The sequence below is a fragment of the Sciurus vulgaris genome, assembly GCF_902686455.1.
Source record: "Sciurus vulgaris genome assembly, chromosome: 1".
Taxonomy (NCBI): Eukaryota; Metazoa; Chordata; class Mammalia; order Rodentia; family Sciuridae; genus Sciurus; species Sciurus vulgaris.
The window spans coordinates 112,033,665-112,061,101 of NC_136461.1; the positions used below are offsets into that span (position 1 = coordinate 112,033,665).

The following is a 27,437-nucleotide window of genomic DNA, read 5'->3' on the forward strand; positions in this document are numbered from 1 at the left end:
TACTCATTTGAGGCATGAAATAAAGGAAAAATTCATTGCATAAATCCAAAGATCTGCAAAAGTGATAGCCAGTGTTGGGGCTGGGGTTGTAGCTCAGTGGCAGAGCACTTGCCTAGCATGTATGAGGCACTGGGTTCAATCCTTAGCATCACATAAAAGTAAATAAAATAAAAGCATTCTGTTCATCTACAACTACAAAAATTTTTTTGAAAAATGATATCCAGTGTTAACAGATGAATCACTAAAATTTAGTTAAACAGTGAAAGGTATTCAGTGTACAAAAAAATGTAATTTAGAAAAATCAGAATTTTCTATCTTGAGGAATTTTTTTTTTTTTTTTTTTGACTTACCACTTCACTAACTGTGTAGATCCTGGACAATTTTTATCTTCTCTCAGAATTTTGACACAAAGATCTAAATACAAAAACAGTGAAATAAACTGAGTTACAGTATAAACTGGCATGTTATTTTTACTTCCTTAAAATAGTACCAGGCTAACCTTTAACTTGTGATTCTCCTGCCTCAGCCTTCCAAATTGCTGGGATTACAGACTTGTATCCCTTGTATCCCAGACTTGTATTACTACGCCTGGACAAAATATTTTTTATCTATTTACTTCATCACTGTAAATGTAATGTCAGGTGAAATTACACTTGAGAAACTGAAGAGAATTTTTACAAGTAAGTGCTTTCAAAGGTATTGAATATACTTCTTTAAAACCCACTTAGAGGGTTTGGGGCTGGAGCTCAATGGCAGAGCAATTGCCTAGTATGTGTGAGGTATGTTCATCCCTGCGCTGCAAAAAACAAAACAAAAACCATTTAGTTGCCCAAATAAAAACCTGAACATGAATGTGGTGTTATATAATCACAACCAAAGAGGGGAAACGACCCACATGTTCAACTGATATGGTTTAGACACTTATAATAACCACTTACATAGCCACTGAATAATGGAAGATTATTCAAGAACTTGAGGGATAAAGTACTAACACATGCTACAACATGTGTGGACCTCATAAACATTAGGTTAAGTGAAAGAAGTCACTCACAAAGAACCATAAATTGTATGATTCCTTTTATAAGAAATGTCTAGAATAAGTAAATGCATAGAAACAGAAAGGAGATTGGTGGTTGCCTATGACTGGAAAGGCTGAGGGAAAGACAATAGGGACTTAATGGGTATGGGGTTTCTTTTCAGGGTGATGAAGATGTTCTAATATTGACTGTGGTGATAGTTGCACATTGGTGAATATACTAAAATTAAGAAATTGTACAGTTTAAATTTGTGAATTGTTGGATATGTGAATTATATTTAATAAAACTTCTACTAAGATCACAATTTCTGTTTTTTAAAAATATTTTTAGCTGTAGATAGACACAATGCCTTTTATGTTATTCATTTATTTTTATGTGGTGCTGAAAACCGAACCCAGTGCCTCACACATGCTAGGCAAGCACTCTGCCACTGAGCTACAGCCCCAGCCCCTAAAATCACAATTTCTAATCAGAAGTTACAGTTATAAGGACTGGGGCTGAAGCTCAGTGATAAAGTGCTTGCTTAGAATGTGTAAGGCACTGGGATTAATCCCTAGGACCAAGAAAAAGTTAGTTAAAGAGCAAGCCAAGGGGACTGGGGTTGTAACTCAGTGCAGAGCGATTGCCTAGCATGTGTGAGGCACTAGGTTTGATTCTCAGCACTGCATATAAATAAACAAACACAGATCCATTGATAACTAAAAAAAAAAAAGAAAAATTAAAAGACAAACCAAAACAAAATCTTTTTCTTTCTCTTTTTGGTACTGGGGATTGCACCCAGAGGTGCTTTACAACTGATATACATCCCCACTCTTTTTTTTTTTTTTCTTTTTTTTGTGGTACTGGGGATTGAACCCATGGCCTTGTGCCTGCAAGGCAAGCACTCTACCAACTGAGCTATATCCCCAGCTCCCCACTCTTTATTTTATTTTTTAACTTTGAGACAGTGTCTCACTAAATTGCTGAGTCTTGCTGAATTGCTGATGGGGGCCTCAAACTTACAATCCTCTTACTTCAGCCTCCCAAGTCGCTAGGATTATAGGCTCAGCCAACATTTTTAAAGAAAGTCTTAATATTACATTACCATCTAGATATCTTGTTCCATAAGCACATTCTGGAAATATTCCTCTCAAATACGTGATGCAGGATACTGAAACTGCTAAGAGTCTCTTCACTAATACCAAAGACTGCTGCTCAGTTGATATCTTACTGGGAAATACCAATGCACTCTACAATTCAAAGGAAATTAAAACATCTTATTTACATTTATTAAAAATAAAGCTTCCCTGCACTTAAGAGTAATCTAATTTTGCATAAACATGATGTTCTCCCAAAGAATTCCTCCCCATAGTGTTTAGTAATCCTGAGAAAATTGGGAAAGGTTTATAAAATGTGAGGATGTCTTTAGAGTAACAATGCGAAGGTAACATGCAAAAAGTGCTTAAGAATCTCCTTCCAAGTTAAATGTGAATGTATAATACATGGATAGAAACGTTTTCTCTTTAGTCACTGACTAGGTTTAACATATGCTAACTGTAATACATCCTCAAAATGACAATTTTATATTTGAGTCATGAATATTTTCTAGGAGTGGACTGCTATGAACAATAATTTCATCAAAGCAGTTGAACAGCATTCATTGATACCTAATATAAATTAAATTTGAGCCAAAATGTAATGTAATACACCAAATATCTCACAGAATTCTACATTAGTTGAAAAGTTTACTAAATTTCTTCTATTTTTTTTTTTTTTTTTTTATTTGTAGGTGGACAAAATACCTTATTTTTATGTGGTGGTGAGGATTGAACCCAGGGCCCCACCCTGGCTAGGTGAGTGCTCTATCAGAGCCACAAACCCACCCCTATTTCTTCTAAAAACACAGGGTTTCCTGGTATTATTAAACCCTCAAGCTGTTTCAAAAATAAAGTAGCTAAGATTTTAAGAAACAATAAAATCCATGTGTTTATGTTTATACACACATACCCACACATAGAAATAAAAGAACTCATACCATGGAAGTCCTCTGCAATTGTGCAGTGGCCATCTTCTGACAAAATATTTTAATTCAACCCTGTGACACAAATATTAACTAACTTCAGAATTTTTTTTTTATTTCTTACATTCTAAGTCAGAATTTTATTTGAATAAATTTCAGAATTTCTTAAAAGGAAACATAGAAATTCATATTGTTGTATAACTATTTTGATTTTGAGAAGGTCCTCATTTTAAGACATTTGATAGTAACTCTCACATAAATGGATTATTAAAATAATTTATTTTTAAAATTTTTTTGGTGCTCGGTATTGAAACCAGGGCCTCATGAATGCTAAGCACTTGCTCTGCCAGGTGACACCCCAGCCCAAGAACCTAGGTGTTTTTTGTATGCTTGTTGTTTTTAGGTGCGTCTCCCTATGTAGCCCAGGATGGTTCTGAACTCCTGGGATGAAATGATCCTTTTGCCTCAGCCTCCCAAGTAGCTGGGATTATAGGCATACACCGTCATGATTGGCAAATAGAAGGAAAAAATTTAGCCTTTTTACTTTTTATTTTTGAGACAGAGTCTCACTAAGTTGCCTAGGCTGCCCTTGAGCTTGCGATCTTCCTGCCTCAGCCTTTCCGGCACCTGGGATGACAGGCAGACGCCACAGCGAACCAACTAGAAAATTTTAAGAAGGTACAAAAATTCTGATTTTTCTTCACTGTACAGTATTCAAGCATTGACGATGTTGCTAAAGTTGTATCAGGTAATGAAAAACTCTCTGGGAAACCCTTTAAAGTTTTAAATTTAAAAAATGCATATATAGTTTCAAAATATTTGAAATAGGTGACTCTCTTTCAATAGGACTCTAGAAATAAATATTGTCTACTCTGAGGAATAGCTATAAAAGAGCAAGAGAAAAATAGTCTAGATTTTTATGGCTGATTTTGATTTCTCAATTATAATCCTGGCATAAGGATGGAAATTTCAATCTTGTTTGGTTCCAATTTCACTTTTCTTTATCAGACAATTCAACTAGAATCACCAAACTTCACAGAAGGGTCTATTTACTAGAAAAGTTTAAATTTATGCTAATTAAGCGTGGAGTTCAGCTACCAGCGTTCACACTATTTTAGGTACAGCTTCTGAAAAATTAGCAGGTACACATTTTTTCCCTAAGTATTTCGCCATTAAAACCTCAAGAAACTTAAAAGTAGGCGGAAGGCGACAGGAAAAAAGGATTAAAAGGTAAAAACAAAACCAAGAACAAACATATATACATATATATATATATTACGTAACGTCTGAGGGTAGGGCGCCGGCAACCAGAACTTCACCAAGCGGCACGCGCTTTGACCCATGCGCATGCGCTTTCCTTCAACGGTCACCCCAGCCGGGTCAAAAACTCCGGAGAGAGGTCACCTTTCCCGCCAAGAGTTGCGCAAGGCGTTCTGGGAGCTCTGCAAGCAGGAAGTCTACCGCGCCAAACCTCAGTCTCACCAGCTAAAGTCCAGGGACCAGTGTGGTGAGATTAACTAATTGCACGTGCAAAGCCTTCCCAATATACATAGCTTTAATGCAGTGGTCAAAGTGATCCCGTTTAAGCTACGGTTTAATTCATCCTCTCCATTTCTGATTGTTTTCTGAGTTGATTTTGTTATCGGATTGCATTTCCACCTTTCGGTTTCTTGTGTCTTCAGGAAAACAATTGCCTTACTTAGATTATTTCTACCGTGTTATAACTCTGAGGACGATGGATAGCATTTGACATAATCTGTGTCTCATTTAGAAACAAAATAAAGTCAGAACAGGTAATTGGAGACTTTCCAGTAGTACAAGCTACTTACTTTCAAATTGCTACATATCCAAATAAATTGTGTTGGTATTATAAACATCATGATTTTTCATAAATTTTGATGTCTTCATTATGGAGGAAGTGAGCACCTCAAACATGAAAAGATGTGTACATAGTCATTTAATTAGGGAAAGAAGACTAGAATCTTATTTTCAGGATCAAAAGTAGTGAAGACCTTGGTCAAATAATTATTTTGCCTTATATTTCTCTCATTTATTTATGTATTTGGTACCAGGGATTGAACCCAGGGGTGCTTAACCACTGAGCCACATCTCCAGTCCGTTTTTATTTTTTGTTTTGAAAAGGGGTCTCGCTGAGTTGCTTAGGGCCCCGCTAAATTGATGAGGCTGACTTTGAATTCGAGGTCATTCTATCACAGCCTCTTGAGGGATTACCATTATGCCCAGCATTTCTTTCACATTTAAAGTTTACGAAAAGTTTTAATGGTCACTATCCTATTCTTAACCTTGCTTGTTACAAGAACCTTGTGAGGAAGACACTGGTATTGTCCTAATTTATTCTTTTTTTAATTTTTATTTATTATTATTTTTTTAGTTGTTGATGGACCTTTATTTCATTTATTTATTTATTTATTTATATGTGGTGCTGAGAATCCAACCCCGTGCCTCACACATGCTAGGCAAGAATTCTACCACTGAGCTACAACCCCAGCCCCTAATTTATTCTTTTCCTCTTTGTTCCTTTTTTTCCCTTCCTACCTGCCTTCCTTACTTCTTTTACCCCTCTTTTCTTCTACCCTACCCCTACTAGGAATTAAACCTCTTTTAAAAATGATAAAACAGATTCAGGCAAATTTGATTTCCCAAGATCACAACAAACTTTGATGTTATCAGAGGGGGCCACTACACCATCTAAAGATGTCATATTAAATTTAAGATATAGTGCTGCATATTAAATTTATTTATAGTTTTCATTAATAACTATAGAAAAAAGGAAAAACAGTTCAGACATCATTCACAGAATCATAACAATACAATCACGATTTACTGATTTTTATATCATTAACTATTTTTGAGGATGAGAGTGTCGAAATGGGTAATATTAGTGCAAGATATCTGAAACTTCAGTTATCATAGAGTAAGTCTACACATACTGTATAAAACCAAGAGTCAAAAAATGTTTATATATATATGTATATATATGAAACCTGAAGATGAATTCCAGAAGAAACAGCCAAAATAATTATTGTTGATTTGAAAAGATTACTAATTTTAAAAATATTGGTTAACAGAATGGGACATCATACAATAAACTTATAATACGCTTATACATCATGCAATAAACAACTGTCCATTATGCATAGTTTTAATTATAGTACCATGTTGAACGTGCCTCTGAGTTCTTTAATGACTTCTAGGCACTGTATTGAACATAACATTTCTACTGTATAGAAATCAGTAAATTCTTGGTTGTTTTATACAAGCACTGGCAAGGTGCACATACATCTATTAATTATGGATCACCTCCTCATTTGCTATTTGAAATTAGTGTTTATAACATGTTAAGGCCCAGGGATGTGGCTCAGTTAGTGGTAGAGTGCTTACCTAGCATGTGTGAGGCACTGGGTTTGATCCCGGCAACACATAAAAATAAAACAAATATAATAAAGGTATTGCATCTATCTACAACTAAAAAATATTTTTTAAAAAAATGTAACATGTTAAAATTTGGTTGAATACACATAAGAAATTCTAGAAATCTATAGAAAAACTAATAGCAGTGGTTACTTCTAAGGCGTAGGGATCTGAGTCTATAAGGGAAAGTAGTGGGATAGAGATCTTTCACCTTTTCTTTTTTTAAAAAATATTTTTAGTTGTAGGTGGACAAGATATCTTTATTTATATTGTATGTAGTACTGAGAATCAAACCCAGTGCCTCACACATGCTAGGTGAGCACTGTACCACTGAGCCACAATCCCAGCCCCAGATTTTTCACTTTCTTTTATGCATACCCCCACACACAGAAACACAGACAATCCATATCATTCACAAATCTCATATTTGTGAATTTACCCACTTATTAAATTTATTTATAAGCCCCAAATTAGTAATAAATTCAATGACTTTTTCATCACTTGCAGACATGTTCAGAACAGCGAAAAAATTGAGTCTAACTACATGAATCTCACACAACATAAGGTTTAACATGATTATACTCTGCCCTTCTTGTTTCAGCTCTTACTGTAAACAAGCATCTTTTCTGAGTGCCAGTTAGTGCCACACATTTTGTATTTTTGTGCTTCGTGCATCATGTGTGTGTGTTTGTGTATGTGTGTGATATTTTGCTGTTTAAAATAGTTTTGTGCTGGGTAATTTTCTTAATTGTAAGGAGGTTGCGATGTGCCTTACAGAGAAAACACGTGTTAGATAAGGTTAGTTTAGGCATGAGTTATAGAGCATTTGACTGTGAATTCAATATTAATGAACAATACGTATTAAATATATTGTTTTTAAATAGAAACACACACAAAATAAGGTTGGATACTGATTCAGTTGATGAAAATGTGGTGACCAGAAGCCCATGAGAACCTATCCCTGTATTATTCCTTGAAATAATAGTTCAGTATTTGCTAATTCAGTGTTCATGGTTATTTTCTAGACCATGACTAGTGCAAATAATGAGAATTAACTATTATATACTTTTAATTTTTGAGCCATGTGAATATAATAGCTATACTATGAAATAATCAAATTTTAAAAACATTCAAGAACCGATAGTGACTTGACTGTTATATAATTTTCTCTTACCATTTTATTTAAGCAATATCATTAGTTATCTTTATCTCAGTGAAGCAGAAAAGAAAGGAACAGGAGCAGTGTGAAGAAGAAGAGGCGAGAACGACCCCCGGACCAACTAAAGCCGCGTGCCACTGCATCCCCGCGTCCAGCGCCTGCGTGCCACCACCATCGCCACCATGCCCAAGAGAAAGTCTGAACCACAGAGAAGATCATCAAGGTTGTCTGCTAAACCTGCTCCTCCAAATCCAGAGCCCAAGCCTAAAAAGGCCACTGCAAAGAAGGGAGAAGAAGGTACCCAAAGGGAAAAAGGGAAAAGGCAACGCTGACAAGGATGGGAATAACCCTGCAGAAAATGGAGATGCCAAAAGAGACCAGGCACAGAAAACTGAAGGTGCTAGAGATGCCAAGTGAAGTGTGTGCATTTTTGATAACTGTGTACTTCTGGTGACTGTACAGTTTGAAATACTATTTTTTTTATCAAGTTTGTTAGCACACAGAACACTTCATTATTGTTTTCAGGGGAAGCAGCGTACATCACTAGTAGAATGTCTCCAAAGATGGATTGCTGGGGGGGGGAAACACCTTCCCCTGCTAGTTTTGAGAGACTTCCTCTTGGCTCCCAAGAGGAGGGATTCCCTGATGTTGGCACACATAGCCACCTTGGCACAAATGCCTGTGGTATGGAAAAACTCAAATTCATCTTATGTTCTCTTCTCCTTCTCGGCCATTGGCATAGACTTAACTCCCTAAACTCAGACCTGTTGGGACCTGTCTCCCAACAATTGGTTTTTACCAGTGTGTTGGAAATCTGGACTTCCCAGTGTCATCACTGAGACATTGTCCCTCAGAAGAGCAACAGTTCCTTTTCTAGATTGTGGATCTTCAGATTAATAATTTTTGCCATTTTCATTTCATTTACTGAAAGTTGGGGTCAGCTTGTGAAAAGTTGTTAAACAACATGCTAAATGTGAAATGCCAACCCTCACTCTAAACTTTCCCTATCCAGAGCATCAAATGAAGATTTCATTGGGTTTTATAGTGGCTTTCTGATTTTGGTAGTCCATCGAAGAAAGGAGTTTGAAAGTTGTTGTATACTGTTAACGATTGTCTGCCCATATCCTGCCTGAAATACCATGATTGTTTATGGAAAGTTTCTTTAATAAAGCTGGATACAGTTTGAAAAAAAAAAAAAGAAAAGAAAGGAACAAAATTCAGATCAAAGTACAGGTCTCCAAGGGACCAGGGAGAGAGTAGGAGAGACAAGTTTTATTTTCTATTTATTTTTTACTGTGATAAACAAACCCAGAGCCTTGTGCATGCTTGAGGTAAGTGCTCTACTACTGAGCAACATACCAAGCCCAAGAGAAAAGTTCTGCATAATAATAATTTTAAAAGGAGTTTAAAAATAGTATCTAATATTTAGATTTCCATTATTATGAAAGAACTATTAGGACATTTTGACTTCTAACCCTTATAATATGCTGGTCATTGATTTACATTCATTCATTATTTCAATTAATAGTGGTTGACTGTTTATTTTTTTTTCTTGTGATGCTGGGACTTAAGCAAAAGCAAGCACTCTACCACTGAATGATAACCCCACCACAACAATCGAATACTTTAAAGCAGGCAGTATGCTGTGATCTACGTACAAAGTGGTAAACAAGACTCATGGTTTCTGTTCCCACTGGGTTTACAGTCTAGTGAAGGAGATCAATGTTATATAAATAAGGCATAAATACATAAATAATTACAACCTGATAGGTGTATGGGAAAAAAAGCACTGAATTCATTGAGAAAGTCAAAGTTACAAAAACTAACTTTAGATGGGAAGATGAGTCATGAAAGTCTTCTCTAAGGAAATGACATTTGAGTTACAACCAGAGGATAAGTAGGAGTTATTAGAAGAAGATGGAGAAGGGAAGGGAGATGGTGGCAGAAGTATTTTGGACAGAGAGAACAACACTTACAATGGGCCTAAATTAGAAGTGTTTCAAAAATTAAAGGAAGAACTGTTGAGAACAGGGTGATATCTGTGCAGCTAGCTGTCTTAATTACCAGGATGCAGGCAGTTGCGACTGCTCCCTCAAAAGCCAATACAGCACAAACAGGACTGCTGGGCCCCCATGCTTATCGAGGTTGTTAAGAAATATTTGCCTGAGAAATGTGCAGCTGCCTAGAAACCTTATCTATCAAGGACAGGGGGGCCTAACTGCAACTCATCTCCTGCACAGTTCACCCCTTCCCTCCTCCCTTCTTCCTCTAGGACTGTTCAGTTCTGGTGGGACCCAATGAGAATCAAATAGATTGGCAGGACCCAACCAGAGGAGGACTAATGTTTAGCTGTTCAAATGTTAACCAATTAAAAAGAACACTGTAAAACTGTTTGCCTTTCATTATAAAAGCCTGCTGAACAAAGGCTCAGGGCCTCTTAGCGTCACTGGTTACCGAGTGCGTGGAGGACCAGGCTCGAGCTTGCTAATAAATGACTCTTTGTTGCTTGCATTGATCGTGGTCTCTGGTGGTCTTTGTGGGGTCTCGAGCCACTGGGCACAACAGAACCGAGTACGGTGGTACATGCCTGTATATCTGACTGAGAAGGTTGAGGCAGGAGAATTCCAAGTCCAAGTCCAGACTCAGCAACTTAGCGGGACCATAAGTAACTTAGCCACACTCTGCTGCCTGTTCAGAACCCACCTGTTAGTCTAGAGAGTTGTGAAGAAGATTCATCAACTTAGATAAAAATATGAATGATAGAATATTTTTAAAGAAATGCAATTTGGTTATTTTTTTCACATTGGCTCAATTATTTACCAAAAGACGGTCTTGGTCAGCTAATTGATGACTAGATAAAAATTATTTGAATTGTTATATTAAATTGTTGATCTTTTGAAGTGCTTGAAAACAGACTATCTTTTAAGTATTTGTCTTCTTTAATATCATTTAATTCCTAAAAATTTATTGAATCCTGTTATATGCAGAGATAATAATTTGAGCCCTCAGGATATTTGTAACCTAATATTCTCTTTTATGGAAGTTGGCATAACCCATCACCAGCATACCACAATTAACATTCCCATGATAGAGTATGATAATTAGCTAAGAATAACTTGAAAAGAATGATATGTAGTGAAGCCAGGCATAGTGGCACATGTCTATAATCCCAGCTACTTTGGAGTCTGAGGCAGGAAGATCACTTAAACCCAGGAGTTTGAAGCCAGTCTAGGCAACATACTGAGATCCCATCTTAAAAAATAAAAATAAATAAATAAAATGACATGTGGCAGTGATAGAAATTTGAAATAGATTTATTAAGCATTTTTAGACCATCAAGTTTTAAAAGACTGTTAAAAGAAAAAAAACAAAGAGTGCAAAATAAAACAAGGACAAACTTAACAGATTGTCCTTGGTGGATCAATTCTCATACAGTGACATTCATTTACTTTACAAACTTTCTTCAGAAACCTGCAAAACTTTATAAAGTGAAAAAGCAAACTGTTCTAATTAGTAATGGTAAATATATATTGATGATGGTACATTTCATCTTTATCTCTACAGCAGGCAAGATTAAGAGAAAGCATTTCATCTTCTTCACTTGTTATAAAACGAAGAGATCCTCTAAATTTCTGGGTAAGAGGAATAACTGGCAATCCCACAATGATTTTTACTATTTCTTGCCATCCGAATATATCCTTGTTCACCGAAGTAGAGGCCCCAGCTTTAGAAAAAGAAATGACACAAAATTACAAATGAAAACAATCAAATCATATTATCAACTTTTTATCTGATTGTCTTTATCCTAAAATGATTATATGTGAAAAAGTATAAGACAATTAGGATGAAATAATATAATAATTTCCCCTGAGATATTAGGCAATTTTCAAATGATAGTTTGGAAGGCTTTAATTCTACAGTGTTGGATAGACTTAATAATTAAGGAAAATGATAAAAGTTTCATCCTACTTTGTAAATATGCCTTCTGTAGGAAAAGAGTATTATTATCCTTTATAAGGCTTAGTCTCTAAATTTGTATAGTAGGATCATGGGTGATGATTTTCTATCAAATTGAAATTCATCTGGAGAATGTCTTTTAAGAAATACTTTTCAGCAAATACTGTAAAAATGTCAGGACAGGGAATTCTAAAGTAAAAGATAAACAGTGCAATTCTGAAAGAGCTTTTTTGGTCTGGAAGTGAATGTGAGATAAGACTTTATCATAAGTAAAGCTATAAAAAGTGATATGCTACTCTATGAGAAGGTGAGCTCCCTGGCACTTGTTCAAGCAGAAGTTTGTTGCCTAAATTAGAGATTTGCAGAGAGAATTTATAAATCAGTTAATGGTTAGAGGAAACCAGTGGTTCACTCACTTTTTGGTTCCATGGAGACAGAGGATTTAAATTTTTTTTTGCAGATTGACATAAAGATACCAATTTTTAAATTGGCATGTGTGAACAAAAATATAATCTGGCCCAGAGTAAGAATTCCAATAAATTGTGGCTATTGATATTAATACTATCTTGGCAAGAGTTTCTTGTTACTGCTTTTGCTTATCAAAGTAGATATTGAATAATGCATTCATTTACAAGCGGTGACAATGGGGTTTGAATTTTAGTGTAAAAGATTTTTAGTGTAAAACCATTAAAGGTTTTTAAGGAGGGCATGACAAATAAGTAAAAGGAAGAAGAAGAAGGAAAAAAAAAAGGAGCCCATGAAAGTATTTGAGAAGGAATAAACAGAGAGACCAAAAATATCAGGACATAGTAATGTCTTAAAGCCAAGAGAGAATTGAGGTGGGAATAGGCTACTGTATTAAATGATACAGAGATTAAAAATAAGACCTGAAAAGTGTCCAGTGAAGACTGATACAAAGGATATTTAAAACCTCTTAAGGTACAGTTCCTTTAAATTATGCTGCTTGTCTTTCAGCAATAAAGCAGCACTTCTTAGTCTCCTCTGCATATAAAAGCATGATCTTCCTTGAATCCCTGAGCAAAAAGTTTGCAATAGCTTCCCTTGCCTACAGAATTGAAGTTTCTCAGTTTGCTATTCTAAGCTATTCACAACATGGCCCCAAATCAACTTTCTATCCCCCTCCCAACTCTTTCATTGATGATATCCAATTTTCATTTCAACTAAATTTCTTGCTGCTTTCCCAATACATTAGGCATTTTCTCAATTTTATGCATTTATTCTGCCCAAGTTATAGCATTTAATCAACATCCTGTGAAGTATCATCACTTGCCAAAAGTCACATAGATGGTAAATTGTGAAGCCAGGGTTCAAATCTTTAGTTGTTTTATTCCAAAGTCAAGTCTAACTATACAATCCCTATCCCTGTATTACCACTGTGAATGAAGTAGTATAGGGAATGAAATTGAGACCTGAACATTCAGGATCTTATGTAATTCGTGCCTTACTATTTGCTGCCTTTAAAACTATGTAAAATAAATCACTTCATATGATCTGAGTTTGGACCTGCATTCTGGTAGTGAAAACTAGTATATACTGTTATGGTCATATGCCACATAAAAATGTTTCAATGAGCAATGGACCACATATACAAAGGTGGTCACATAAGATTGTAACGAGCTGCAAAATTCTATCACCCAGTGATGTTGTAGCTCTCATATTGTTGTAGCACAAGGCATTATGTGTTTGTGGTGATGCTAGTGTAAACAAACCTTCTATACTGCCACTTGTATGAAAACAGCACAGGGTTGGGAATTTAGCTCAGTGGTAGAACATTTACCTAGCATGTATGAGGCTCTAGGATTGATCACCAGCACCCCATCACCACACAAACAAATTATATAGCACATACAATTATGATGATAACAAACAACTATATTACTGGTTTATATGTCTATTAGACTTTTGGGGGGTGGGCATTGGGGATTGGAACCAAGGGATGCTTTACCACTGAGCCATATCCATAGACCTTCTAATTCTTTATTTTGAGACAGGGTCTCACTAAGTTGTATAAGGCCTCACTAAATTGCTGAGGTTGGCTTTGAATTTGGCAATCCTCCTGCCTCAGCTTCCAGAATGACTGGAATTATAGGTATGTACCACTGTGCCAAGCCTGAGGACAAGCATTTTCTTACCTTCAAAACTCAACAAGGTATGCTCCAAATGTTCATTTCAGTTCTTTCAAGTTATTTTTATTAATTGGGAATGAACAAAATTCAATCTTAAGAGATCTAAGAGAATTTGTTCAAACGTATCCTTTTTGGGGCCTGGAATTCTTGTGCACATTCAGTCTCTTCTTATTAGGACATAGTGTCAGCAAGAATTGTGGACTTTTCATTGTTTGGTCCCTGTGTATATTGCATCTCTCTAACAGGCACCTAATATCACATCCTTTAGAAAAGTACATGCAGTTTCCTTAATTCATCTACTATGTCTTTCTTCTCTTGCACATTTAGCTTTCTCTGCTCTGATTGCCATTGTGCACTTGTTTAACACTTCTTGTCCCTCAATATTTAGTCAAATAACCTAGGTAAAAGACCTTGATGATTACCTAGGCTAGTCTTACTAATCTTTTTTTATGCTTCCTTAGTAACCAGTGCATACCCCTGTTTTAACATTTGTTACATTCTATTGCAATGATCTGTACATGTACGTATTTCTTGACTCTTAGATTATAAGTACTGTGAGGGATGGTAGATAAGCTGTATTTCTTATTGCCAAATACCCAGTTCCTGGTTAAGAACATGATAGGTACTGAGTATTTATTTGCAGAATCAATGTATGAGTGAAGATGCAAAAATGAGCAAAATACATTCCTATCTTTAAGAAGTGTACGTTCTGGGTTGCCAAAAATGTTGAATATGTTTTTCTTAAAACATGGAAGATTTTAGAAAATATGTTAAGCCACATGGTGAGGGAAAACAGACTAGTAAGATCTGTGAACTTGATTTTGTGGATTAAACAAAGCCACGTAATTAAAATGATTCGTTTATAAAATGCTAATTATGTTATTATAACTTGTTTTTCAGTAGGTGGTGTGAGTGGGGAAAGCCTTCCATCCTTCATTGGGTTAGACATGTATGATGAAGAGCCTAAGAGTTCATCAAGCTCATTATTCTGGAGCCCACTGTGCCTATGTATAATGTCTACTCATGCTTTTAAGACCTCAGCTCTCTAGACATATTTGACCCTTCTAGGGAACACACAGGATAAAGGTATCTAGTGGTATCTACAAATGGCTCATGTTCAGAAGAGTGATCATGAGCTAACAGAGCAATCACAACTACGGTCTGGCTAAAACGACAGCTGTGCATGCCACAAGTTACAGACTTCTAACTGTGATTTCAGAGGAAAGACTGAGCTTCTTTCCCCCTAAATATCTTTTCCATTTGTGTGTAACAGTGCTTGGCACATGTTATACCCTTAATTTTAGTTGGAAGGTATGGTTAATGTTTGGTGAATATGATCACAAAGTTTGAAGATCCAAGAGTGTTGAACTAGGTAGAGATAAGAATAAACTTTTCTTTTCCCCAAGGGAGGGGAAAAAAAGAAATGTACGTTCTAGTGAATGAAGCATAATTTAGAGAAGTGGTTACAATACAAGGTACATACATTAAATACTGTAATAGAATTTGCAAAGCATTATTGCTGAAACTTAGAAATTGGAGAAGCAGCTGGGCATGGGGGTACACATCTGTAATCCCACTGGCTCAGAAGGCTGAGGCAGAAGGATTGCAAGTTCAAAGCCAGCCATAGCAACTTAGCTAGGCCCTAAGCAACTTAGCAAGACCCTGTCTAAATAAAATAGAAAAAAGGGGTGGGATGTGGCTTAGTGGATAAGGACCCCTGGGTTCAATCCCTGGTACTGCCCCTGCAAAAAATAAAAAAAAAAGCAAGCAAGCAAGCAATAAATTGTAAATTGGAGAAGCAATTCTGAGTTAATGAATGGGGTATGGAGGAGGTAGCATTTGAGTTAAGTTTTGAAGAATAAATAGGATTTAAAAATTTTTTTTCATTTTCAAAGTAATAACTATTTAAGGACAATTTTGAAAATATATAGACAACCATTTGGTATAATCAAATTACACTAAATAGCTTAGTGTAAGATTCATGAGAGAAGTTGGATTTACTATTTTAAACTTAATACTTAAAATTATATTTTTCTATTTAAACCTATATCTTGGATATTTTATTAGGTTATAATTATTACAATTATTATTTTGAGATACTGGGGATTGAACCCAGGGCCTTCCAAAGGTGCTAGGCAAGTGCTTTGCCACTGAGGTACATTCCCAACTCTTTATTAGGTTGTTAATAATAGTCTTAATAATTCTAATTCATGGAGTTTGTTATATCATAGTTCGTTTAATCTTATTTCTATTGTTAGGCATATTTGGGTGCTTTTAATAGTTTTCACTATTAAAGAATAATGCTATAATACAAATTGGGTGTGAAGGTTTTCCCATATTTGGAATTATTATGTACATATGAATTCCAAGAAAGGAAGATAATATGAACATTTAAGTTTCTTTTATTCATATCGTCAAGCAGCTTTCAGGAAGAATTGTAACAATTTACTTTTCCATCAGACTTATAAGAGTAAATTCCCACTTCGCCATCAACAGGTGGGATTTAAATATAGACAGAAATGGACTTCAAGGACATTTCAGAAGATTAAACAGCATATGTTAAAAAAACAGAGGTAGGTAGTTATCAACTTAGGGGATAATGAGTACATAGTTCATTGAGGTTAGAGTGTGAGTGTGGGGGTGTTAAGAATATAGTGGAAAAAATGTCTAGAAAGCTGTTGTAAGAAATGCCTGGTGAGAAGTTTGGACTTTATAACAATGGTGAACTATTTAGAATTTTTGAGAAGGGGTTGACACAAACTATATTTTAAGAAGATACCTGTATAGTGAGGTTGGATGGAATCTGAGTTAGAGTGGGACCACTGGAAATGGAAAAGAGAAAATAAATATAAAATATGATTCAGAGGTTAAATGGAAAGGACTGTGTAGTTTATAGGAGAGAAAAGGGGAGCCCAATTTGATACCAAGGTTTTAATGGTCTAAAGATAGTAATGTAAACCCCAAATGGGGAATGGCTTTCTGTTGAACTTGTTTTAAATCCTTTTTCAGGGATGGGAGATGAAGGAAGAGTTGTGATATATAAAGAGAAGGAATTTTTAGAATTGTTGAGTGTGAGCGTGTGCGTGTTGTATTGTGAGCAGTAGTATGTTATATGGGAGATTTGGATTTTTCAAGCAAGCTGCTAAATTGGAAGTTGGATAGAGAAGTCTGTTGTATAGCAGAGAGGTCATTTTAGAGATTGCAAACTGGGAATCATCTACATAATGGCAACTTAAGGAGCAGTTGTGAATTTGCTTTGCTGTAGCAAACTTGTGTAAGGGACAGGCAGAACATAATCTAAAATATGAGGCTTAAGTTGATATACTGAAATGAGTCAAGATAATGCTGTATCATAGATGTTGTAGAGTAAATGCAGTGGAGCATTTATAAAGCAGAGAAATCTTATACATTTCTATGCCATTGTATATGTTTTTTGGGTCAGTGGACAACTTCCCTATTTCTAACACAATTTCCTTCTCTAACACGTGAGCATTTCAGTTGTGGAAATTTTAATGCCAATGGTATTCTTCATGTGGAGGTTTAGGTAGTTAAGTATGTCCTCCTCTATAGTCCCACAGCCATTTGGTCATATGTCACTATACCATGATGTGTTGTCTTGTATTATTTTTAAAATATATTGAATTCCATTTGGGTTGTGAGCACTTTTAGGAAAGAACTATTTATTAATTTTTGTATCTCTAGTGCCTACATAACGGCCATCACATTGTAGTACTTAATAAATGCTTGTTGAATGAATGAGGGCAGGGAATAGGTTATGAATTCCAAGACTAAAAGATACAGATAATCTTCAAGAAGAACAGATTCAAGAGAGAAGGGAATTTATAATATTTACTAGGGAATCCATAAGAATGTGAGAAAAAATATTGTTTCATTTAAAAAAGCTGTCACTGGCTAGGAGTGGTGATGCATGCCTGTAATCCCAGCTACTGTGGAGTGGGGGTGGGGTTGAGGTAGGAGGATCACAAGTTTGAGGCAGCCTCTTCAAATTAGGGACACCCTGTCTCACAATTAAAAAAAAAAAAAATTTAAAAGGGCTGGGGATGCAGTTCAGCAGTAGGTAGAGCACCCTTAGGTTCAATTCCAGTACTACCAAAAAAAATAGCTGTTACTGGTTTATACCCAAGCTGATCAGCTGATCAGGGCTGTGAATGAGCTGTAAATGAACCAAAATATTGACTCCCTCAGCTACTTTCTCAATGGACCATACAAAATATACCCATCTCCAGGTGTGCCACAGCATGAAAAAGGTAAGAGAGCATCTTTTTGTTTGTTCATTTTGGAATTTTAGACTATGCACTTCCAGGAAAGGTTCAAAAAGTACTATGGGTTCAATTGTGTCCCCTCAAAATTCATGTTAGTACCTCAAATGTGACCTTATTTAGGAATAGGTAATTGTAGATGTCATTAGTTAAGTTAAGACGAGGACGTTAGGTAGTCCCCAGTCCAACTGATGACTTCTGAAAAGGAAAAATTGAGCTGGATGCAGCAGTGCATGCCTGTAATCCCAGCAGCTTGGGAGGCTGAGGCAGGAGGATTTCAAGTTTGAGGCAATAATAATAATAATAATAATAATAATAATAATAATAGTAACAATAGTAATAAAAAAGGGGAAATAAAATAAAAATGGAATATTAGACATGGCAAACGGAGAATGTCATGTGAAAATGGAGGCAGAAATCAGAGTGATGCTTCTATAGGCCAAGGAAAATCCAAAGCCAGCAAACCTTCAAAAACTAGGGGAAAGGTGTTGAGCTTTTTTTTTTTTTTTGCGGTGCTGGGGATTTGAACCTAGGGCCTTGTGCTTGTGAGCATTTTTTAAAAAAACAAAGTATATTTAATTAACAAATATATATATATATTCAGGGTATACAGTGTGATGACTTTATGTATGTATACATTGTGCAATGATTATCACAATTTAATTAACACATCTATTACTACCTATACTGTACATTAGATCTCCAGAACTCTTTCATCTTATAACTTAAAGTTTGTACCTTTTGGTCAACATTTCCCAATATTCCACATCCCTACCTCCTGGCAACCACTGTCCTGCTTTGTTTCTGTGAGTTTGACGTTTTTAGATTTCACATATAACTAAAATTATATAGTATTCTTTTTGTGCCTGTGAACATTTTCTTCCTCATAAACCTTAGAAGTAATTAACCCTGATAACATCTTTATCTCTGACATCTAGGCTTCAGAACTGGGAGACATAAATTTTTGTGGGCTTGTTTTTTTTGTTTTGTTTTGTTTTGGGTACCAGGGATTGAACCCAGGGGCACTTAACCTATGTGCCTCATCACCAACCCTTTTTCATATTTTATGTAGAGATAGGGTCTCCCTGAGTTGTTTAGGGCCTTGCTAATTTGCTGAGGCTGGCTTTGAACTCACAATCCTCTTGCTTCAGCCTCCCAAGCTGCTGGGATTACAGGGGTGTGCCACTGTGCCCAGCCTAAATTTTTGTTTTTAAAAAAGACAATAGATTTGTGGTACTTTGTTATAGCAACCCTAGAAATCTAATACAAGAAGATACTTCAAGTGTGTGTAAAAGTCTTAACTCTTCCCATGCCTTCCCTTTTATCCCTCTAAAAGTCACATTCCTTTTGTTTATGAAGTATATAGGTAAGATTTCAGTATGTGGGGCTGGGGAGATAGCTCAGCCGGTAGAGTGCTTGCCTTGCAAGCACAAGGTCCTGAGTTCGATCCCCAGTACCGGGAAAAAAAAAAAAAAAATTCAACATGTGTACTGAGGGGCCATTAGGTGCCACTCATACTTTGCTGAGGGTAAAAGAGAAGACATAATCTCTACCCCAAAGGCATATACAGAATATTGGAATGACAGAGAGGAAAGTTAAACATAACATACAGCATGCTGTGTTCCACTATCCATAGGACAAAATGTCCTATGCATAGAAAAAAGACATTTTACTCAGCACAAGGATTCAAAGATTTTCTGGAATAGATAATGCCTGAGCTACTTTGGAAGGAAAAGGAAGAATTAATCAGAAGACATGAAGACATGAATGATAAAATGGTAGTATGAAAATTATGACTGCATACAGTTCAATGTAACTAGAGTGGAAAGTATGAGACAATAAATGTCAGGACTTGAGACTGGCAAGACAGGTAAGGATTACAACATAGAAGACTTTTCAATATGCCGAGAACATTAATTTTACATTGAATAGTACTAAGTAGAAGCATTATAAGTGAAGACTCATATCTTAAATCAGTTTGGCAACAGTAAGAAAGATGAGTTTACAAGTGAATGAGATGAGTTAAAAGGCTACAGCAGTAATCCAGGTAAGAAATGTCTAAACTAGAACAGTAATAGAAGTGGAGAAGAGACAGAACCAAGGATATATGCAAGGTAAAATTAGTTTGACTTGTTGCTTGATTGGAACTGTAAGGGTCTAGGATGGTTCCATGGCATCTTATTAGGTGACTGTGACTGTGTTTTGTGATGTTGCCATTTGCTGATAGGGGAAATTCTGGAGAGAATAGTATGGTGGAAAAGGTACTGAGTTCTTAGATTGAGTTTGGAGAGACAAAAATATAGGAAAAGTGTATATGACCAGATCAGTCTGAAGTTCTGGGTAGATGTCAGAGCTAGAGATAGAGACAGAATAGCTATCATCACATAGGTTATGGTTAGTCATAAGAACGCATGATGTAGAAAAATGTAGAATAAGAAGAGTAATGGGGAGATGGTGGAGCTCTGAGGGAAATATCAACACTTAGGGGCTAAGTAGAGGAATGGATGTTTATAAGAGGGACTGAAAAATAATAATTAGAAAAGTATTTTAGAAGATAAATAATGAAAATGAAGAGATGGCAAGATAGTAAGTAGAGAAATGGCACTAAGTAATTCAGAATATCTCTGTGAGAAGCTATAAATGTTCATCATTGTCAGTATCATGATTAGCATCATAATCACAAGAGCACATTTATTGAGGCTCCCTTGAATTCCTGATTTAATTAAATATACATTAATGTGTAAATATATTACCTATTTTTCACAAGCCAGTAGTCTTTCCCATCAAGGTTACCATAGCCAACCACTAGTACACCATGATTCACATTCTGAGTACAGGATGGGTCATAGTAGACCCCTGAAAATAAAATATGGGTAGAGAAAGATAGTTAATGATATATTATAATAAAGGGCATTTGAAAATTCTATTATTTTTATTAGACTATTTTGGGTATATGGCAGGGTTCATTAAAACATTAGGAATGGGCTGGGGATATAGCTCAGTTGGTAGAGTGCTTGCCTTGCATGCACAAGTCTCTGAGTTCAACAAGTCCCTGGGTTCAATTCCCAGCTCAAAAAACAAAACAAAACAAAACAAAAAAAACCACATTAGGAAAGTATGTTCTCATGCTTCAGCTATGTGGCATGAAATAGCTTTGCAATCAAAGCTGTATTTTTCAGAGTTTTGGCACCAATCCATTGTTCCCTCAGAAACCTTCTCTGATAATCCAGCACCTTTTTCTAATTATTTAAAACTGATATATACAGTTATATTTCTTTGTATATATGTGTGTGTGTGTGTGTGTGTGTGTGTGTACATATATATATATATATATACCTAAATTGCTTCATATACTTTGGTTCTTTATTAAATTTGATGTTCTTTAAGATAAGGTTAAAAATATATTTTTATAAATATATTTATATAGATATAAATAGATAAAATATATTTATAAAATATTACACATTAATATACACATTAATGTATATTTAATTAAATCAGGTTAAGAATATATTTTTAATCTTAAATATACATATTATATTTTAAATCTTTAAATGTATATATCATATATTTTAAATATATAGTATAGCCTTCTACTTTGTATAATACAATGTTATACCTTTAGCGGATACTCAGAAAATATGTTATTGAGTTTTGTATGATTGTATATTTTTTTTAAGTATTAACTTAAAAAATAGTGTTAAGTGCCCTCCTTATACATTCCTGTGCTACACCCACACTGCAAAGTCTCTGCAGTGATTGAGCACACAGACTTGGGAATGAAGTTGAATAGTTTTTGTTGTTGTTGAAATTCTTTATATTTAAAAATTTAGATTTATTTTAACAGATACATAAAAAATAAAATTGTACATATTTATGGGAAACCATGTGATATTTTGATACACATCATTATATAATGTCTAATCAGATTAAATGTATCTGTCTCCTCAAACATTTATCATTTCTTTATGGACAAAACATTCAAATTCTTTTCTTGTGGGTTTTTGAAATATGTACTACATTATCATTATCTTTTTTAAACATTATCATTATCTTAATGTGTTATATTATTGTGCAATAGCACACCAGAAACTTTACTTCTTTATCTTTTTTTTTATTGTAAACAAATGGGATACATGTTGTTTCTCTGTTTGTACATGGCATAAAGGCATATTATTTGTGTAATCATAAATTTACATAGAGTAATGTTGTTTGATTCATTCTGTTATTTTTTCCCTTCCCCCCACCCCTCCCACCTCTGTTTTCCCTCTATACAGTCCTTCCTTCCTCCATACTTGCCCCCATCTCTAACCCTAACTCTAACCCTAACATTAACCCTTCCCTCCCCCCATTATGTGTCATCATCCACTTATTAGCGATATCATTCATCCTTTGGCTTTTTGAGATTGGCTTATCTCACTTAGCATGATATTCTCCAATTTCATCCATTTGCCTGCAAATGCCATAATTTTATCATTCTTTATGGCTGAGTAATATTCCATTGTATATATATACCACAGTTTCTTTATCCATTCATCAATTGAAGGACATCTAGGTTGGTTCCACAGTCTGGCTATTGTGAATTGAGCAGCTGTGAACATTGATGTGGCTGAATCTCTGTAGTATGCTGATTTTAAGTCCCTTGGGTATAGGCTAAGAAGTGGGATAGCTGGGTCAAATGGTGGTTCCATTCCAAGTTTTCTAAGGAATCTCCACACTGCTTTCCAGAGTGGCTGCACTAATTTGCAGTCCCACCAGCAATGTATGAGTGTACCTTTCTCCCCACATCCTCACCAACACCTGTTGTTGCTTGTATTCTTGATAATCGCCATTCTAATTGGGGTGAGATGTAATCTTAGGGTGGTTTTGATTTGCATTTCTCTTATTACTAGAGATGTTGAACATTTTTCCATATGTTTGTTGATTGCTTGTAGATCTTCTTCTGTGAAGTGTCTATTCATTTCCTTAGCCCATTTGTCGACTGGATTATTTGTATTCTTGGAGTAGAGCTTTTTGAGTTCTTTATAGATTCTGGAGATTAGTGCTCTATCTGAAGTATGATTGGCAAAGATTTTCTCCCACTCTGTAGGCTCTTTCTTCACATTGCTGATAGTTTCCTTTGCTGAGAGAAATCTTTTTAGTTCGAATCTATCCCAGTTATTGATTCTTGTTTTTATTTCTTGTGCTATGGGAGTCCTGTTAAGGAAGTCTGGTCCTAAGCCAACATGTTGAAGATCTGGACCTACTTTTTCTTCTATAATCTGCAGGGTCTCTGGTCTGATTCCGAGGTCCTTAATCCATTTTGAGTTTAGTTTCGTGCATGGTGAGAGATATGGGTTTAGTTTCATTCTGTTGCATACTGATTTCCAGTTTTCCCAGCACCATTTGTTGAAGAGGCTATCATTTCTCCATTGCATATTTTTGGCACCTTTGTCTAGTATGAGAAAATTGTATTTATTTGGGTTTGTGTCCGTGTCCTCTATTCTGTACCATTGATCTACCTTTCTATTTTGGTACCAATACCATGCCATTTTTGTTACTATTGCTTTGTAGTAGAGTTGAAGATCTGGTATTGCGATACCCCCTGTTTCACTCTTCCTGCTAAGGGTTGCTTTAGCTATTCTGGGTTTCTTATTCTTGCAGATGAATTTCATAATTGCTTCCTCTATTTCTGTAAGGTACGTCATTGGGATTTTAATTGGAATTGCATTGAATTTGTATAGCACTTTAGGTAGTATGGCCATTTTGACAATATTAATTCTTCCTATCCAAGAACATGGAAGATCTTTCCATCGTCTAAGGTGTTCTTTAATTTCTTTCTTTAGTGTTCTGTAGTTCTCATTGTAGAGTTCTTTCACCTCTTTTGTGAGATTGATTCCCAAGTATTTTATTTTTTTCGAGGCTATTGTGAATGGGGTAGTTTTCCTAATTTCTCTTTCTGAAGATCCATTACTTATGTATAAAAATGCGTAGGATTTATGAGCATTGATCTTGTAACCTGCTACTTTACTGAATTCACTTATGAGTTCTAAGAGTTTTCTGGTGGAATTTCCAGGTTCCTCTAAATATATAATCATGTCATCAGCGAACAGGGATAGTTTGAGTTCTTCTTTTCCAATTCGTATCCCTTTAATTTCTTTGGTTTGTCTAATTGCTCTGGCCAGAGTCTCAAGAACGATGTTGAATAGAAGTGGTGAAAGAGGGCATCCCTGCCTTGTTCCAGTTTTTAGGGGGAATGCTTTCAGTTTTTCACCATTTAGAATGATATTAGCCATGGGCTTAGCATAAATGGCCTTTACAATGTTAAGGAATGTTCCCACTATCCCTATTTTTTCTAGTGTTTTGAGCATGAAGGGGTGCTGTATTTTATCAAATACTTTTTCTGCATCTATTGAAATAATCATGTGATTCTTGACTTTAAGTCTATTAATATGGTGAATTACGTTTATTGATTTCCTGATGTTGAACCAACCTTGCATCCCTGGGATGAAACCCACTTGATCATGGTGCACTATCTTTTTAATATGTTTTTGTATGCGATTTGCTAAAATTTTGTTGAGAATTTTTGTGTCAATGTTCATTAAGGATATTGGTCTGAAATTTTCTTTCCTTGATGAGTCTCTGTCTGGTTTAGGTATCAGTGTGATATTGGCTTCATAGAATGAGTTTGGGAGGGTTCCCTCCTCTTCTATTTTATGGAATACTTTGAGAAGTATTGGAATGAGCTCTTCTTTAAAGGTTTTGTAGAACTCGGCTGAGAACCCATCTGGTCCTGGACTTTTCTTTGTTGGTAGGCTTTTGATGACTTCTTCTATTTCATTACTTGAAATTGGTCTATTTAAATTGTGTATGTCCTCCTCGTTCAGTTTAGGCAATTCATACATCTCTAGAAACCTGTTGATGTCTTCGAAATTTTCTATTGTTTTGCAGTATAGATTTTCAAAATACCTTCTAACTATGTTTTGTATTTCACTCGTGTCTGTTGTGATATTTCCTTGTTCATTCCGAATTTTAGTGATTTGGGTTTTCTCTCGTCTTCTCTTTGTTAGTGTGGCTAAAGGTTTATCAATTTTGTTTATTTTTTCAAAGAACCAACTATTTATTTTGTCAATTTTTTGTATTGTTTCTTTTGTTTCAATTTCATTGATTTCAGCTCTGAGTTTAACTATTTCCTGTCTTCTACTACTTTTGGTGCTGTTCTGTTCTTCTTTTTCTAGGGCTTTGAGCTATAGTGTTAGGTCGTTTATTTGTTGAGTTTTACTTCTTTTATTAAATGTGCTCCATGAAATAAATTTCCCTCTAAGTACTGCTTTCATAGTGTCCCAGAGAGTTTGATATGATGTTTCTTTGTTCTCATTTAACTCTAAGAATTTTTTAATTTCCTTCCTAATATCTTCTGTTATCCATTCATCATATAATAGCATATTGTTTAATCTCCAGATGTTGGAATAGTTTCTGTGTTTTACTCTTTCATTTATTTCTAACTTCAATCCATTATGATCTGATAGAATACAAGGTAGTGTCTCTATCTTCTTGTATTTGCTAACATTAGCTTTGTGGCATAATATATGGTCTATTTTAGAGAAGGATCCATGTGCTGCTGAGAAGAAAGTGTATTTGCTCTTGGTTGGATGGTATATTCTATAAATGTCCATTAAGTCTAAATTATTGATTGTGTTATTGAGATCTATGGTTTCTTTGTTCAATCTTTGTCTGGAAGATCTGTCCAGTGGTGAGAGAGGCGTGTTAAAAATCACCTAGTATTATTGTGTTATGGTCTATTTGGTTTCTGAAATTGAGAAGGATTTGTTTGACATACATGGATGAGCCACTGTTTGGGGCATAGATGTTTATGATTGTTATATCTTGCTGATTTATGCTTCCCTTAAGCAGTATGAAATGACCTTCTTTATCCCTTCTGACTAACTTTGGCTTGAAGTACACATTATTTGAAATGAGGATGGATACTCCAGCTTTTTTGCTGAGTCCATGTGCATGGTATGTTTTCCCCCATTCTTTCACCTTTAGTCTATGGGTATCTTTTTCTATGAGGTGAGTCTCTTGTAGGCAACATATTATTGGATCTTTCTTTTTAATCCAATCTGCCAGTCTATGTCTTTTGATTGATGAATTCAGGCCATTAACATTCAGGGTTATTATTGAGATATGATTTGGTTTCCCCGTCATTTGGTTCATTTTTTAAATTTTATTTATTTATTTATTTGACACGACTAAAGGAATTTGACAATTCCTTTAGGATAATTCCTCTCTTTGCTGATTTACTTCTTTGTTTTTCATCTCTTCCTCATGGAATATTTTGCTGAGAATGTTCTGTAATGCTAGTTTTCTTTTTGTAAATTCTTTTAGCTTTTGTTTATCATGGAAGGATTTTATTTGATTGTCAAATTTGAAGGTAAGTTTTGCTGGGTATAAGATTCTTGGTTGGCATCCATTTTCTTTCAGGGCCTGAAAAATGTTGTTCCAGGCCCTTCTAGCTTTTAGGGTCTGGATTGAAAAATCTGCTGATATCCGTATTGGTTTCCCCCTGAATGTAATTTGGTTCTTTTCTCTCACAGCCTTTAAAATTCTGTCTTTATTTTGTATGTTAGGTATTTTCATTATAATGTGCCTTGGTGTGGGTCTGTTGTAATTTTGTGTATTTGGAGTCCTATAAGCCTCTTGAACTTTATTTTCTATTTCATTCTTCAGATTTGGGAAATTTTCTGATATTATTTCATTGAATAGATTGTTCATTCCTTTGGTTTGTTTCTCTAGGCCTTCCTCAATCCCAATAATTCTTAAATTTGGCCTTTTCATGATATCCCATAGTTCTTGTAGATTCTGTTCATGATTTCTTACCATCTTCTCTGTTTATTCAACTTTGTTTTCAAGGTTAAATATTTTGTCTTCAATGTCTGAGGCTCTGTCTTCCAGGTGTTCTATCCTACTGGATATGCTTTCTATGGAGTTCTTAATTTGGTTTATTGTTTCCTTCATGTCAAGGATTTCTGTTTGGTTTTTTTTCAATATCTATAACTCTTTATTGAAATGATCTTTTGCTTCCTGTATTTGCTTTTTTAACTGTCGATTGGTGCGATCATTCAATGCCTGCATTTGCTCTTTCATCTCATCATTCAGTGCGTGCATTTGCTCTTTCATCTCATCGTTTGCTTCCCTGATCATTTTAATTATGTACATTCTGAACTCCTTTTCTGTCATTTCTTCTGCCATGCTGTTATTGGGTTTTATTGATGTAACATCTAGATTTGTTTGTGGCATTTTCTTTCCTTGTTTTCTCATATTGTTCAGGTATCAGTGGACCGCTGAGATATTGCAGATTTCCTCTATTGACTTACAATGTCCCTGAAGATTTCTATATATATCCCCCCTTAGCCTTCAGTAGGCTGAAGTCTTGGAGGAAGTTGA

General features: G+C 35.3%; 3 protein-coding genes across 11 annotated transcripts in view; 1 reads left to right on the plus strand and 2 right to left on the minus strand.

Annotated features, from left to right (window-relative positions):
* Positions 1-4,372, minus strand: part of HORMAD1 (HORMA domain containing 1) — a 29,604-nt gene extending 25,232 nt beyond the window's left edge. For all 4 annotated transcript variants that reach the window (XM_079107578.1, XM_079107577.1, XM_079107576.1 and 1 more), the window contains exons 1-4: positions 4,316-4,372; positions 3,052-3,111; positions 2,122-2,266; positions 351-414 (exon numbers count right to left, since the gene is read on the minus strand). In XM_079107578.1, coding sequence (XP_078963704.1) covers positions 351-414; positions 2,122-2,266; positions 3,052-3,084 — 242 coding nt within the window. In that variant the 5' untranslated portion in view covers positions 3,085-3,111; positions 4,316-4,372. The remainder of the gene's footprint in view (positions 1-350; positions 415-2,121; positions 2,267-3,051; positions 3,112-4,315) is intronic.
* Positions 1-27,437, plus strand: part of LOC306642234 (uncharacterized protein) — a gene marked incomplete at its 5' end in the record, with an annotated part of 157,587 nt that overhangs the window by 119,907 nt on the left and 10,243 nt on the right. Inside the window, 2 exons of one of the 6 annotated variants that reach the window (XR_013758440.1) lie at positions 2,804-2,869; positions 7,683-9,223. Coding sequence is in view for 2 of the 6 variants with exons in the window: in XM_079107850.1 (XP_078963976.1) it covers positions 4,378-4,543; positions 7,656-8,044 (555 nt within the window). Of the gene's footprint in view, positions 1-2,803; positions 2,870-4,377; positions 4,544-7,655; positions 9,224-11,362; positions 13,755-16,227; positions 16,305-27,437 lie in introns of those variants that run through there. The other 5 variants (XR_013758441.1, XM_079107850.1, XM_079107851.1 and 2 more) reach the window with 5 other exon arrangements.
* CTSS (cathepsin S) overlaps positions 10,926-27,437 on the minus strand; it is a 32,497-nt gene continuing 15,985 nt past the window's right edge. The window contains exons 7-8 of the mRNA XM_079107727.1: positions 20,765-20,867; positions 10,926-11,351 (exon numbers count right to left, since the gene is read on the minus strand). Of these exons, the coding sequence (XP_078963853.1) occupies positions 11,252-11,351; positions 20,765-20,867 (203 nt within the window). The 3' untranslated portion in view covers positions 10,926-11,251. The remainder of the gene's footprint in view (positions 11,352-20,764; positions 20,868-27,437) is intronic.